The sequence below is a fragment of the Lampris incognitus genome, chromosome 7 (assembly GCF_029633865.1).
Source record: "Lampris incognitus isolate fLamInc1 chromosome 7, fLamInc1.hap2, whole genome shotgun sequence".
NCBI lineage: Eukaryota > Metazoa > Chordata > Actinopteri > Lampriformes > Lampridae > Lampris > Lampris incognitus.
Window position 1 is genome coordinate 50,042,904 of NC_079217.1, and position 16,613 is coordinate 50,059,516.

A 16,613-nucleotide genomic window follows, 5' to 3' on the forward strand; every position below is an offset into this window, starting at 1 on the left:
TTTGCTTGTTTTGCTGTGTTTAAATGTATCCATTTTATCTGAATAGTCTTATAAGCCCCTATTTATATCATTAAGTTTGTCTCAACACTTGTCTTCATAGTCTTAACAATGGGAACATAAGTCAAATGGGCAGATTTTGCCTGGGTAAAGAAGAAGAATTGGGGAAACAATCAATCTGAATTGTAGCTTAAAAAAAGCTTCAGTCAGGAAAAATACAGCTCATTTTTGGCCAAATGCCCCATTTTCATTGCTTTACAGTGTTGGCTTTGTATAAATGTCTTTCAAAAAAAAAAAGTACAAAAAAATCCTGTTCCATAAACAAAATAGTGTGTACCTGTGTCACAGATGTAAATTTGAATTCGACTGCATTTCACGTCAGTGGTGGTGTGCTTCTTTAACTTACATTTTTTTGTATTAATCTGGTGTGCAATAGTATTCATTCAGTGCACTTAAAGAACATTATCAGGTTATCTTTTCAAAATGTCTGCATAGAAATATTTCAACATTGTTTTTACTGTTGAACCTTTTTTTTCCTGGACATCACATGGGCAACTCAATGCAAGTGTCAAACAGACAAGATTTTGTTGTTGTTGCTTCCACCTCTCACTTGCAGGTTTTTTTTAATTTTTTGGGGGGGGGGGTCAGCTGACCATGTCCACTGTTCCACAACCTTGAGTCATGACTGTGGGAACATAATACATCCTTAGGGGGATCTTGGAGAGCCCTTTTGTTTAAACAATTTGAAATCTGAGCATAGCATTCACAGGGTTCCTCTAGATATGTGAACCATGTGTGCATGTGAATATGACTACTTTAGAAATATCTGGGACTTGCTCTGTCACAGGCTTGCATCAACTCAAATTAGACTGTCTTTGCTTTGCAGTCTGGTACATTGTATTAATATCAAGTGAATCATCAAGTCTTGGGTATTGGATGATCTGCTAAATTAAGTAAGTGTGTGTTTTTAAGCAGCTGTCAGATGCACAGTGACTCCAGTCTCAGGTTTGTGAGTCAGGCAGGTGGTGTAAGTGTCATGGCAGCGGCATGGACAGTAAATGCTGCAATGCTGATCTGACGCTTTACTTCCTCCCAGGATTTTTCAGGATCTTGTGAATTCTCAATATCAAACAGTGAATCGTAGATCCCTGGAAAGGACTCACCAGCATATTTATTGTGACTACTGGGAGCAAAGATCACATGCCTGAAAGAGAAAAACAGATGAGGGAGAGAAAAGCTGTTGGACTGTAGCAATAAATATATGTATTGTGATCTCACCCTGTCATGCTATTTAGGAGTCTGCTGTTACGGAACTATCAAATATGTGAATGCATTGTAATGGGCTTTGTAAAGATTCACAAAGAAAACTGACGAAAGTTGCAGAGATGGTTCAGAAAAGGAGACTTGTATAAATATTGACTGTGCTTCGTGTCCTAAAACTGAAAACAATTGCTCTTCAAAAATCTAGATGGCCTCTGCACCCTAAAACAAACTCAGGATGGAAGGAAACATTTTCTTGTGTGTTTGTGTGACCAACCTGTAAAAGGGTCTGTCAGGTAAACCTAAGGGGTCGATGAATGCTCTCTCTAGGTACATGAGCTGATCGTTCACCATACGCACCTGCAGAGGGCTGACATACATACACGTTAACCTATGTCAGTTGCACCCCCCCTAATCATGATTTTAAGAAATTTATATCAGGCAACCCTTGAGGTGTATCAATTTATTTTCAAGGGGTTCCTACACACCCACAAGACAAATAGAAAACAGAACGGTAAAAGATACAATGACAAAACAAACAACCAAAAGTGTAAAATTAAAGAGTTAAAATCAATCTATAAATACATAAACCAACAGTGATAGCATTACTGAAAACAGGCAATTTGTTTCAAGATGAGAAAACAAAACATTTTTAAATAAGTGAAATGATGACACAGAATGGATATTTACAGGTAACTTATTCCAATCAGAAGGAGCCAGAAGGAAATGTTTACAAACATTTCAATCTGTAAACAATGTAAAGAATCAATCTATATCTATAACTCCCACCCATGCTACAATGCAGACGCTTTTGCTCTTGCTCTCCGCTTTGCTCTTTTATTTTCCAAGTTTTCCTATGTTTTCTTACTTTTTGATACAAAACCTTTTTCGCTTTGTCATTATGGGATATTGTATGTAGATTGATGAGAAAAAAAAGGAATTTAATCCATTTTGGAATAAGGCTGTAACATAACAAAATGTGGGGAAAGTGAAGGGGTGTGAATACTTTCCGGATGCACCGTATATATATCAACACGGATACAGAGAGTGCTAATGTTAGCAGCTGATGAGTGTGAGACGCGCGAAACAGGCTTGTACAGCTATGCATTAAAATCTTTTTTCCTGTATCCGTGTTGATATTCCGCTCATTAGTTGAGCATTCAACACCATTGATGGTTTCGGAAAAAAAAAGCTATATATATATATATATAAAATCTTCCATTCTGATCTTTATCCTAAAACTAGATGTTGTTCATCTTTTTACACAAAACCTTTTAAAATATGAATTATACAGAGTTAATACAATTCAAAGTGAATTGACTTCATTCCAGGATAATGCTTAATACATAAGTGACTGTGTTTTAGTCTCTATTATGTGAGTTGTAATTGTTTTTTGAATGATGTTGGTTTGAAGTTGCAACTGTTAAGGCCTAATCAATTTAATCGTATCTTTACACATTTTTCTTTCGGTAGAAGTCAGTCATCTCTTAGAGTGCAGGCAGGGTGGAGAAGAGTGTCAGGAGTGATTTGCGATGGAAGGGTACTAGCAAGAGTTAAAGGGAAGGGTTCCAAGATGGTTATGAGTCCAGCTATGTTATATGGTTTGGAGACAGTGGCACTGATGAAAAGACCGGAGGCGGAGTTGAAGATGCTAAGATTTTCACTGGGAGTGATGAAGAAGGACAGGATTAGGAATGATTATATTAGAGGGACTGCTCAAATTGGACAGTTTGGAGACGAAGCAAGAGAGGCAAGACTGAGATGGCTTGGACATGTGTGGAGGATATATGCTGGGTATATTGGGAGAAGGATGCTGAATATGGAGCTGCCAGGGAAGAGGAAAAGAGGAAGGCCAAAGAGGAGGTTTATGGATGTGGTGAGGGAAGACATGCAGGTGGCTGGTGTGACAGAAGATGATGCAGAAGACAGGAAGAAATGGAAACATATGATCCGCTGTGGCGACCCCTAACGGGAGCAGCCAAAAGTAGTGGTAGTAGTAATTATGCAGATGACACACACATTACATAACCATATCACCGGGGGACTATAATCACATACAAGTGCTGAGTAAGAGCATTGAACAGCGATTGGATGTCTCAGAATGTTCTTCAATTAAAGATAAAACTGAAGTAATTGTCTCTGGAGCCAAGGAAGAATGATTAAAAGTCAGCGCTCAGTTACAATCGGTAATGTTAAAAACCACAAACTAAGCCAAAAATCTTGTAGTCATGGACTCAGACCTGAATTTCAGTAGCCACATTAAGGTAATTACAAAGTCAGCCTACTATCACCTGAAGAATATATCAAGGATTAATGTCTCAGCAGGATTTAGAAAAACTTGTCCTAGCATTTATTTTCAGTCAACTCGACTACTGTAACGGCATCTTTACAGGTCTCTCTAAAAAACAGCTGCAGCCGATTCAGAATGCTGCTGCTTGAGTCCTTACCAAGAACAAAAAAGTAGATCACATCACTCCAGTTCTGAGGTTTTTACACTGGCTTCTTGTCCATCAAAGAATTGATTTTAAAACACTGCTCTTTGTTTAAAAAGCACTGAATTGTTTAGAACCAAAATAAATTTCTGTTCTTCTGCTATGCTATGAACCATCCAGCTAAATGACTGTAATGTAATGTAATCCAGGCCTCTCAGTTCAGACAGGACTGCTTTCTGTCCCCAAAGTCAAAAATAAATGTGGAGAGGAAGCGTTCACTTTTTATACACCACATATCTGGAACAAACTCCCAGAAAACTGAAGGTGTACTACAACTCTGTTATTTTAAAACAAGGCTGTTTCCTGTTTGCTGCTGCCTTTTATTAAATCAAATTTGAAGCTTTTGATTATCATTTTACACTGTACCTTTTACTCTTTTTTTTTATTTGAAATATCTTATTATTGTTGCTTTTACATTTTGTTTTAATACCATTTATATTTTATTTGAAGCACTTTGAATTGCATTGTTTCTGAAATGTGCTATACAAATAAAAACCCCTTGCCTTGGCTATAGACATTAGAAAACCACCAGCACAGGAAGATGGCACATTTTAATGGAAACACCCGTATGAACACTTGAAATGTGCACAATTTGAAATGCACACACAAAAACTTACTCTTCTCTGTTGAGGATGTGGAGTCGTTCATGGAAACCTTTGGCTGCAACGGTGAAGTTATTTACCGCAGAAAATAGCGAACCTGTACAAAAGTGAGAAAATTGCCCCATGTGGCATGTAGTCAGTCATACAGTACTTAATATTAAGCAATGGGGCAGACCTGTTCCCACAGCTAATTATTTAGATATCTTGTTTTTTTAATTCTCTGGATATATAATGTAAAATATGTATCAGATAAAATGAAATCCTCCCAAACAAATACCATGTGGAAATACTTTGTGTTGTGTTTGTATGACATACCAAATGTCACTCCATACATCTTCATTTCCTCTGGGTGTATCCCTGCCATTTCTGCAATGCTGTGAGCGTACTTCTTCAGGGAGAGTGCGTATTGGTTGGCATCCAGGGGGAGGAGCTGGGAATCAGCCAATGAAAAGATGAGCCCACCCCTCACCTGTGCCACCGCTTGAAGCCTCCGGAAAGAGGGGTCATAAAACTTCTCCACAAGCTCATACGTCTCGTACACACTGTGGTAGACAGGGTAACTGCTGTATCGTTCTTTTTTCTAGAAATGTGGAAACACACAAAAAGAGAACTGGAAGAGTGCATTCAGTAGAGTGCAGATCTCCACCAGGCATAACACCCTTTCTCCAGTGCTTGGACTTGGGTGAAAAACCAGCCGAGCAGTTAGATTTTGAATCACCGCAACCACGAGTGGTCCTTGATCATAGTCACAACTGTGCACAAAAAAATGTTAGGTTGATTAGTAGTATGTACTAATTGACATATGCAGGGTGTGAAATACAAGGGGTCTCAGAACCTGAGACCTTGATTGACACCTGAGACCCCCTGAAAGCCTCACAACAGCAAAAAACGAAAAAATCTATCACTTGCAATTGTCACTAAAATGTCTATGGCTTACTATGTCCAGTATCCACTATTCACATTGCAAAATTATTTATTCACAAATATGAATCCAGAAAAATATTGTTACCGTGTCCAACTCCGGAAAAGTAAAGAGTCCAGCACCTCTCCAGGAATTTGGTACCAGAGCCCATGCTATGTGTGGAGGTGAGCCTGACTATATCTGTTTGGTACCGCTCCTTCCCTGCCAGAGAAGTGACATTCAATGTCCCGAGGACCAGTCAGTGATGCCGGAAGTCGGCATGCCCCAGTCCCCGCATTCTCGGCACAAAGTCAAACACGTTTTAGGTGGATTTCGGACTCCCGACAAGGTTGTCCCTTGTCTTTTCTGTTTGTGATATTCATGGACAGGATCTCAAGCTGCAACCAAGGTGAGGAGTGTGTCCGTTTTGGGAACCTCAGAATTGAATCTCTGCTCTTCGCAGATGATGTGGTTTTGCTGGCTTCGCACACACACACACACACACACACACACACACACACACCTAGGGACAATTTAGTACAGCTAATTCACCTGACCTACATGTCTTTGGACCTTGGGAGTAAACCAGTAAAACATGCAAACGCCACACACAGGATGAACCTTGAACACCACTAACAACTACTTTATGATTTTTATGGCTTTTTCTTTGGCTCCTCCAATCTAACTGTCTGGCTCTGTGAAAGAAATGGGGGCTGTTTTCCAGCTATCAGAGACCTGGTATTCAGAGTCAATTGATACTTGTTTCTTTGCATCTTCTAACCTAACTAAGCGGTTCTTCGAAAAGTACAGGGGGGCTGGAAACCCAAACATTATCAGAGACCTGGAATTCGTTTTCTCTAGCGGCCGGGGGCTTGGGCATGTTCGGGGAGAGGGGGTCAGTGGAGGGGGCACAAGGTCAAAGCCATAAATCAGTCTTTGACATACATATGCTGGACGATATAGAAAATATTATCATGATAATAAAATGTTTTACATGATATTGATATACACCCATCAGCCAAAACATTAAAACCACCGGCCTAATATTGTACAGGTCCCCTTTGTGCTGCCAAACAGCTCTGACCCATCGAGGCATGGACTCTACAACACCTCTGAAGGTGTCCTTTGATATCTGGCACCAAGACGTTAGCAGCATTTCCTTTAAGTCCTGTAAGTTGGGGCCCTCCATGGATCGGGCTTGTATTTCCAGCACATACCCAATCGGATTGAGATCTGGGGAATTTGGAGGGCTTAGACTCTTTGTCATGTTCCTCAAACCATTCCTGAACAATTTTTGCAGTGTAAGCAGGGCGCATTATCCTGTTGAAAGAGGCCTAGGCTATCAGAGAATACCGTTGCCATGAAGGGGAGTACTTGGTGTGCAACAATGTTTTAAGTAGGTGGCACATGTCAACATAACATTCACATGAATTCCAGGACCTGAGGTTTCCCACCAGATCATTGCCCAGAGCATCACACTGCCTCCACCGGCTTGCCTTCTCCCCATAGTGCATCCTGGTGGTGTTATTATGAATCCCACGGCACTTCTAGGCAAGACACGCCCCCACGTATCATTCAAGTGCTAGGATTGGCCAAATTGGCCAGACTTGTTGCCGCCATTGGTTGGGTTGGTTAAGGTTAGGGTTAAGGTTAGCTAATCAGAGGCAGAGTATGGGCGGGTCTTCCTAGAATCCTAGCGCCTGGATGCTACGCGGGGCGTGACTTGCCTAGAAGTGCCATGGGATTCATAATAGCGCATCCTGGTGCCATCTCTTCCCCAGGTAAATGAGGCACACACACCTGGCTGTTCACATGATCGAAAATAAAAGGTGATTTATAAGACCAGGCCACCTTCTTCTATTGTTCCATGGTCCAGTTCTGATGCACACGTGCCCATTGGAGGTGCTTTTAGTGGTGGACAGGGGTCATTGTGGGCACTCTGACCGGTCTGTGGCTATGCAGCCCCATACGTAGCAAGCTGCAATGCAATGTGATCTGACACCTATCTATCATAGCCAGCACTGTTGCCTTGCTTGGTTTTAACTTTTTAGCTTTAATCTTTTCACTTTTATTACTAACAACTTACCAACCCCTTGGTGGATTTTATTCAATCCGATTCTGTAGTGCTGGGGCTGTGTGTGGCTTGTTTATAGCTTGTGGCTAAGCTAACCAAACAGTTATACCAACTTTGCCCTGTGAGAACTGTGTGCTACTAAAGAACGCAAATAGCTAGATCGCGAACCTTGAAGAGGATGTTTTACGGCTTTCCGATGAACTTCGTAAGGACTCCCACGTGACCAGCTTCATGACCGTGGCTTCTGGCCAGTCCAAATGGATTGCCTCTTAGTGTAACCATCCAGGACACAGTTCTCCGGGACCCCTCCACTTGTCCACGGCTTTGCTCCTGCTTGACACCTAATCACCAGTCGTCCTGGGCCGAAGTTGTGGTCCGCAATCGCAAGAGAGGCTCGGACAGGGCTGCCACAGGCCTCTCCAACTGCTATGTGACCCCGTCTAACGACACTCCAGTTCACCCAGCTGATGTTCCTGCAGCTCAGATGCATCTTGATGGGAGCCCTTCTGAGAAAGTGCCGCCTGCTGACACTACAGCTGCGCCGCTGGTGGCTAGCAGTGTTCAGGTGGCTTGCCATCCTACTGTGAAGCCAAAACAACAGTCCTCATCCCGGATAACGACCTCCTCTTGCCGTCATAAGATCCTGAAAGAGGCGGTTTCCCCGAGACATGGCCACATCACTCCCATTCTTGCAATGTTTCATTGGCTACTTGTTAGGTATATAGATTGATTTTATACTTTTACAGCCCTTATTATTAAAGCTTTGTTCAAACCCAGCCTGCCCTTGCTGTCTGCATTTGGATCCTGTCCTGCTCCCACCATGACATTGACACAAATAGGGGGAACTGGGGGGAATAGCGTGATCCTCCCATGCGCTACGTCTCCCTGGGGGAACTCCTGACTGTCAGGTGAAAAGAAGCAGCTGGTGACTCCACATGTATCGGAGGAGGCATGTGGTAGTCTGCAACCCTCCCCGGATCGGCAGAGTGGGTGGAGCAATGACCGGGACAGCTCGGAAGAGTGGGGTAATTAGCCAAGTACAATGGGGGGGGGAAACCCCCCCCCCAAAAAAAACAACTATACAGACGCAAATACACACACATGCACACATGTTTTGTCCTCTCTCCGCTGGCTGCCTATACAGGCGAGAGATGATTTTAAAAATGCTTCCTCTTAACGGACAAGGCATTGAATGGAACGGCATCGTTTTACCCTCTCTGACCACATCATACTGTACACACGGGCGTACACCCTTCGCTCAGAGGATGCTGTCCATCGGATCCACTTGGGAGTGAAGCATTCCTCCACCACGCACCCTACCTCTCTGAAATGTACCTCCTGCACCCATCAGGGGTGGAAATTCAATCCATAACTTCAAATCATAGCTAAAATACATAAGTCTATTCTCACTCTCCTATCGCTTACCATGACTAACCCCACTCGACAGTCCGGCAACAATTCTGCAGATATCTTTATTATCACAGTCACGGTCCTTGTTGTTTTTGTTAATGTTGCTTCATTATTGTTGTTTTCGGTTTATACTAGAGCTGTTTCTGATGTGTGTATTCTCAAGCGAGCGTTTCTTGCCTTTGCTCTTTCAGTGCAGAGCATGTTGAGACAGCCCCGTGAGTGAAATGCACTTTAAATAAACTCGCCATGCGAAGACAAACAGTATGCAGGCCAGGGTTTTATCATCTGAAAGCTCAACTGAGGTGATTCACAGAGAACATCAACACTCCACCGCGTGAGATGTTGGTGTAGTTTGATCCTCCCTTGTCAAAGCAGCTCCCCCACCTTGTTCTTGGTGTATCTGGCCCTGCCGGCAGCGATGCCCAGCCGGATGAAAAAGGCTTCAAAGTCGCTGCCTGAGCCCAGCTTGCTGATCCTGCAGCACAGCACGGAGGTGAGGGAGGTATAGACAGACAGACAGACAGGCAGGCAGACACAGGCAGGCAGACAGACAGACACACACAGGCAGACAGACAGACACACACACACACAGGCAGGCAGGCAGAAAGACACACACACACAGACAGACAGACAGACAGACACACACACACACACAGGCAGGCAGACAGACACAGGTAGACAGGCAGAAAGAAAGGTAGATAGATGGAAGTAATTTATTGATCCTAAATTAGGAAATTCTTGTGTTACAGCAGCAGGTTATCCAGGCATTTCGCGGGAACAGTTAATATTCATATCAACACTAGAAGAAACAAATATATAAAATAGCTCAATGCAGCATAAGAAAAAAAAAACGTAGCATACTCCACCAGTATATTAAAATATAGCTATAGAAAATCTATACAACACCCAATATAAAGGATATACTTGGATACACTATAAATATAATAAGATATGAAATATAAATATAGGATAACATGCCGTATACATTAAGACAAGGGTGCCAAGTAGTTAAAGTTTGGAAAAGGCAGTGACGTAGAGGAGGAGTATAAAGATGTGCGACTTCACCACAAGCAAAGTTACCAGAGGAGCACCACAGACGGGGGTTGGGTTGAGACAGAATTTTTAAGTTCAATTTACACAATTTCTCTAGCAGATGGCATTAATGCTCTGAACGCTGGTTCTCTATTCCAATTCTGCTGCTTCATGCTTTTTCATGGGAAAGACTAGACCCGACACTGGTCTCACAAAATCCAGTTTTCAGTTTTACTTTCAAAAGACATTTGATACTGTTTTGGGGACTTACTTTGGAGCGTCACGGTCATCCGTCCAGTTGTCTCTTTTATGCCAGCTCTCATACAAGGAAACTCCCTCGTCTCCGTCTTCAGGACTAGCTATCTGCACGGAGAAGTAGGGGAACAAGAGAGAGAGAGAGAGAAGGAAGACAAAAATGAGGCGACATAAGAGATTAGGGGGGAGAAAAAAGAAAGATTTTGGAGATGGAGACGGGGAGAGAGAAACGGAAAAAGAGGTAAAGAGATGAGAGTAAACGATGCGTCACAAACTGGGTGTGTGAAATAGGCTTATTTTGCCATTCTGAAGTCAGTCTACGAGGATGCTGTGTGTGTGGTGGGTCAGTCTGTGTTTGTACGTGCAATCACCTGTTTTGTGAGGCTGTAAACCAGGGTGTGAAGAGATGGAGTGCAGTCCACTCTTAACGTGTACATGCCTGAAATTCCCAAACACACACGCATGCACACATGCATGCACGTTCAGAGTCAGTCAGTTATCACGGTAATTCGTTTGGGCGAACACAAATGGAGTTGCGTATGCAGACAAACACAAACTCGGTCTTTTTCTCCGCTCCCCCCCGACTTCTGCTCGCACACATACACTCACCCTCTATGGCAGAGTCTGCGTTGATGTAGGCAACGGCTCTCTCCTGCAGCAATTTAGCATTGTCCTGTAGAGGGCGCAATGAGCTTCAGCTTCAGTTTGTGTGTGTGTGTGTGTGCGCACGTGCACATTAGGGTGCGAGTGTGCTGGTATTCCTGTGCGTCGGTGTGCTACCTCTGCCCATTCTGTTGATCCAAGCAGCCCAAATTCCTCTGCATCCCAGCTGGCAAATACTATGGTTCTCCTGGGTCTCCAGCCTACCCAACCACCACCCATGCATCACCCCCCCCCCACACACACACACATGCAAACACACAAATAAACAAACAAGCACACATGCTGAGGTTAATATTTGCTTGTTTTTCTATAATCAGACTGCAGATCAGTCCTGCAACCACAGTTCAGAGTGTCTTTGCTTCCGGACATGCACACAAACGCTTACTCATTTACTCAGGGCCTCCTAACTAATGCCCCCACCCCACACCCCACACACCTACCCTTGCTGAGCAGCCTTCCAGCACTCCGGACTGTTTCATGGACTACAGCAGCGCCAGACATCGGGTCAATGCCTCCGAACACCCAGGCGTCCCGGTGCCCTCCCAAAATCACAAACCTGTCTGGAAATAAGCCAAACCACACCAGGACCCAGGAAGCACAGTCAGGATTGTTTTGTTCGAACGAGGGACGATGTTAGAGACAGAGAGAATGTGACTTTGGGCCATTGTTTTTCTTTTCTGTATTTGAGACGCTTGCGGCATCTGTTGCCAGGCTGATGCCGTCTCCACCTGTTAAACCATGACAGGAAAACGGAGAAAAACCTGCAGTCGCGTGACTTCACTAGTTCCTGCATGGTCTCTGATGCTTGCAAGTTAGAGCCATGTGCATGAATGGTTTTTTTTTTCTTTCCCTTTCTTAAACAATCAGTGAAGGTGTCCAGGTAGCATAGCAGTCTATTCCGTTGCCTACCAACACGGGGATCGCTGGTTCGAATCCCCATGTTACCTCCGGCTTGGTCGGGCATCCCTACAGACACAACTGGCCGTGTCTGGAGGTGGGAATGTGTCCTGGTCGCTGCACTAGCGCCTCCTCTGGTTGGTCGGGGCGCCTGTTCAGGGCGAGGGGGACTGGGGGAAAATAGCGCGATCCTCCCACGTGAAACTCCTCACTATCAGGTGATAGAAGCGGCTGGTGACTCCACATGTATCAGAGGAGGCATGTGGTAGTCTGCAGCCCTCCCCGGATCGGCAGAGGGGGTGGAGCAGCCACCGGGAAGGCTTGGAAGAGTGGGGTAATCAGCCGGATACAATTGGGGAGAAAAGGGGGGGGCAGTTTGGGCACTGGGGAAACTTGTATATACATACACACGTGCTTTAGACGGCTGAAGAACATTAATCTAAACATTTTCTCTGGATTCAAAACCGGATTCTGTCTGTTCCCTTCAGACTTTTCCAGTGAATTGCAGACCCTGATTTAAGGAACAACTGTGGCTTTTTCCCCCCTCAAGCTGAGAAAACAGCAGAAGAAGGAATGTGTTTTCTCAAGCCTTAATAGTATCTGGCAGCTTTCAGTATGCTGCATGAAAAAGCTCCCACAAGGTGTTGAAGGCACAGAAGAGATGCTGAATTACTAACACGTTGCCACGGTATTCTCCGAAAGCCGACAGCTCAAGAACGATCAAAAGGTCTTTTTAGATTTGTTACTACCAGCAAACATAACGAGGAGAGTAGCAATAATATCATTAGCATTCACATCATGTTTCCATCCATCCATTATCCAAACCGCTTATCCTGCTCTCAGGGTCGCGGGGATGCTGGAGCCTATCCCAGCAGTCATGGGAGCAGGCCGCCAGGCCATCACAGAGCCCCCCCCCCCCCCACACACACACACACACACACACACCTTGGGACAATTTAGTATGGCCTGTTTACCTGACCTACATGTCTTTGGACTGTTGGAGGAAACAAGAGCACCCAGAGGAAACCCACGCAGACACGGGGAAAACATGCAAACTCCACACAGAGGACACCCAAGGTTGGACTGCCCCGGGGCTTGAACCCAGGACCTTCTTGCTGTGAGGCAACCGCACTAACCACTGTGCCACCATGCCACCACATCAAGGTTACTATTATGAAATATAATTTGACAAGTGTTTGAAATTAGTATTAGCACGGTGGTGCAGTGGTTAGCGCGGTCGCCTCACAGGAAGAAGGTCCTGGGTTCGAGCCCCGGGGTAGTCCAACCTTGGGGTCGGCCCGGGTCGTCCTCTGTGTGGAGTTTGCACGTTCTCCCCGTGCCTGCGTGGGTTTCCTCCGGGGGCTCCGGTTTCCTCCCACAGTCCAAAGACATGTAGGTCAGGTGAATCGGCCATACTAAAATGTCCCTAGGTATGAGTGTGTGTGTGTGTGTGTGTGTGTGTGTGTGTGTGTGTGTGTGTGTGTTGGCCTTGTGATGGTCTGGCAGCCTGTCCAGGGTGTCTCCCCACCTGCCACCCAATGACTGCTGGGATAGGCTCCAGCATCCCCGCGACCCTGAGAGCAGGATAAGCGGTTTGGATAATGCATGGATGGATGGTATTAGCATATGCTGAAATGTTGATGCATGTTAGAATGTAGGCAGTATAAATCCTACAAAGCAACATGATAAATACTTAGTAGTAAATGTTGGGGTGACTTAAAGGAAATTTCTGTGACAGTGCTTTCAGAAATGCCCGGTTATTTAGCATCCTCTAACTCAAGAAACTGCAGATGTGCAGAATAAAGGATTAGAGTTTTGTTTTGTTGTTTTTCACCCATGGTGACTGAATAAGGGTCGTGATCGGGGCATGGTACCTGGCTCCTCAGCTCCTCTGATCCTACCAATGACATTGTAGATCCTGGTCACCTGGTTGTGTGTGTGGATGTTCATGCGCACCTTCCTGGATTTTATGAACAGAAGAAAGACAGATAAAGGAGAGCTGGGTAATCAATCGCAGGGAGAAGCCACAGGGGAACAATGGATGAGAAGGTCTGCATAGCTGTGGTGGTTGCAAAAGGAGGTTCACACTGGGTGCAGTGTCCTAAATCATGACCGGGGTGGAGATAAACCTCAGGCCCTGCAGATTATTAACTTTAGTCCTTATTACACCCCGCGAGCACAAAAACATCTCCTGGATCGTCGGGGAAGCAGGCAGGATGAGCAGAGGACAGACAGGACGACACGGCGAGGAGGGCGGGACAGACAGAGGAGGGGCTGACGGACATGCAAGACAAACAAAAGCACGCCGGGACTGTTCAATGCAAGTGCAACGTATAAACGAGAGTCATCAAACAGTCAAGAAGGAGGACAGCGTGACCAAGGTCCACGTCCCGCTTTGGTTTGCGGTTTGTTATTCTGCAAACCGCAGGCCACTAGGTATTGTTTCAGTGGCACAAAAGGATCGCCTCATCCTTTCTAAAGCTTGACTGCTCACTGCATACTCATGTTGTGCTTGGCTTGCGTGTGTGTGCGCACGCCCACGTGCACAAAAGATGCACAAGGGACACCATTATGCCTCTATGGCTACTTGCCAGAGAGTCATTAAAGCTGAACAGAAGGAGAGGACAAATGGGAGAGAGAGAGAGAGAGACAGACAGACAGACAGACAGAGGTATGCGTGTGTGCGTGGAGCCTATTCTCACTCCCAACTCGTCGCATATGGACGCTTGTTGAGGACGACCTCTTCGTCACTGTTCAACACTCTAGGTACCCCTTTAACGTCAACTTTCAACGTGGAGAGACTGAGATCACTCATAGGCACACAAAAAACAACCCTAACACTAACCGTACCACTAACCCCAACACTAACCCTAACCGTACCACTAACACTAACCGTACCACTAACCTTAACACTAACACTAACCGCACCACTAACCCCAACTCTAACTGTACCACTAACCCTAACCAGTGATGTGCAGTCAGGGTGGGCAGAAAAAAAAAATCATGTTACCAAAAATATTTATTTTTTATTCATTTATTTTTTTAACTTTAATTTTTTTAAGCTTGTTGTAAAAAAGAATAAAAAAAAAATCATGTAAAACTTGTTTTATCAATAAAAGGTATGCGCTATTCAGGATGGCTTGCTCCCAAAGCTAGCATTTGTGAATGCAGGCTGCTGAGGCGGAGTCTGCTTGTGCCTCTCTCTGGCGTGTGGAATGAGAGCGAACGGTTTGGGAGTTTTGCGCATGCGTAGTCTGTTCTTACAGTGTCTTCCAGTATCAATGATGAGGCACGTCGCTAACCTGCCTCGCGTTTTGTGAACGGATGTATTTTGGCTCCCTCCCACCCTCTGACTTGCCGTCTTCTGCCTACCCGGCCATGGACCTCACTGCACGTTACTGACCCCAACACTAACCCCAACCTCATTACATCAAAATGAGTTATATCACACAAAAATCAGTGTATTTAGAGAACAAAAAAAAAAAAAATCCTCCCTGGTGCCAGCACGTAATTTTAACACAACACATTACGTGCCACAACCACATAACGCGAGTGTTAAGAGGTTGTGGTCATTTCAGGTATTCCTGTGAGATCATGTTGATGAATGCACACAGATAAAAGATAGATTTAGACTCTGTACTTCTATAATAACAAAACCAGTTGAGATAATCTCGACTGTTTTTTGCATTGAACAGTGATGAAGAGGTCATCCTCAACAAGCGTCCATATGTGACGAGTTGGGTGAGAATGTGTGTGTGAGAGAGAGTGAAGAGGATTTATAGGTTCCATTTAATGTATTGTATGATACATAAGTTCTCATCTTGCTGTCCTTTCTTTTTCTCTCCATACACACCTACATACACACATACAGACAGACATACACACACACACACACACACACAGGTACACAAGTTCCTGGCACCAGTCTGTATCACTTTCACATGCACATGCATACACATGATCTAAAGTCCACGGGACCCTTGAAATGTTCCAGATGTGTGTACTTACACTGGGGTCTTAAATCCTGGGATATCTTCTTCTAGTGACACTCACATGCACTAAATCTGCACTCCAGTACACAATGAGTTGGACCCTTGGAATGTTGTAGATGTTTGGACACTACTTAAACCCTGTTCAGACAGAGCATGGTTGAATCTGTGCTCAGAAACACCTTCCAGCTGGTACCAGTTTAGTTTGTACAATGTTCCGTAAATACTTTGATGAGAAGAGTTAGATTGTGTTTTGCCGTTTCCTTTAACCACACACTGCTCTGAAAAGAGGCTTTGAATCCTCCACGAGAGAGACGTGTGTGTGTGTGAGAGAGAGAGAGAGAGAGAGAGAGAGAGAGAGAGTGTGGTGTGTGTGTGTGAGAGAGAGAGAGAGAGAGAGGTGTGTGTGTGTGTGTGAGAGAGAGAGAGAGAGAGAGGTGTGTGTGTGTGTGAGAGAGAGAGAGAGAGAGAGAGAGAGAGAGAGAGTGTGGTGTGTGTGTGTGAGAGAGAGGTGTGCATGTGTGTGGGTGTGTGTGAGAGAGCGAGGTGTGCGTGTGAGAGAGCAAGGTGTGCGTGTGAGAGAGCGAGGTGTGTGTGTGTGAGAGAGGAGTGTGTGTGTCTGAGCGAGAGAGGTGTGCGTGTGAGAGAGCGAGGTGTGTGTGTGTGAGAGAGGAGTGTGTGTGTCTGAGCGAGAGAGGTGTGCGTGTGTGAGAGCGAGGTGTGCGTATGAGAGCGAGAGGTTTGCATGTGTGAGAGAGGAGTGTGTGTGTCTGAGCGAGAGAGGTGTGCGTGTGTGAGAGCGAGGTGTGCGTATGTGAGAGAGCGAGAGGTGTGCATGTGTGTGGGTGTGAGAGAGCGAGGTGTGCGTGTGAGAGAGAGGAGTGCGTGTCTGTGCGAGAGAGATGTGTGTGGGTGTGTGTGAGAGAGCGAGGTGTGCGTGTGAGAGAGAGGAGTGCGTGTCTGTGCGAGAGAGATGTGTGTGGGTGTGTGTGAGAGAGCGAGGTGTGCGTGTGTGAGAGAGCGAGGTGTGCGTGTGTGAGA

General features: G+C 45.0%; 1 protein-coding gene across 1 annotated transcript in view; it reads right to left on the reverse strand.

Annotated features, from left to right (window-relative positions):
- Positions 1–636: 636 nt before the first annotated feature.
- naalad2 (N-acetylated alpha-linked acidic dipeptidase 2) overlaps positions 637–16,613 on the reverse strand; it is a 32,342-nt gene continuing 16,365 nt past the window's right edge. Inside the window, exons 10-20 of the mRNA XM_056283478.1 lie at positions 13,458–13,543; positions 11,127–11,246; positions 10,804–10,886; positions 10,633–10,696; positions 10,395–10,462; positions 10,040–10,131; positions 9,121–9,211; positions 4,667–4,931; positions 4,367–4,448; positions 1,535–1,627; positions 637–1,201 (exon numbers count right to left, since the gene is read on the reverse strand). Coding sequence (XP_056139453.1) covers positions 1,012–1,201; positions 1,535–1,627; positions 4,367–4,448; positions 4,667–4,931; positions 9,121–9,211; positions 10,040–10,131; positions 10,395–10,462; positions 10,633–10,696; positions 10,804–10,886; positions 11,127–11,246; positions 13,458–13,543 — 1,234 coding nt within the window. The 3' untranslated portion in view covers positions 637–1,011. The remainder of the gene's footprint in view (positions 1,202–1,534; positions 1,628–4,366; positions 4,449–4,666; positions 4,932–9,120; positions 9,212–10,039; positions 10,132–10,394; positions 10,463–10,632; positions 10,697–10,803; positions 10,887–11,126; positions 11,247–13,457; positions 13,544–16,613) is intronic.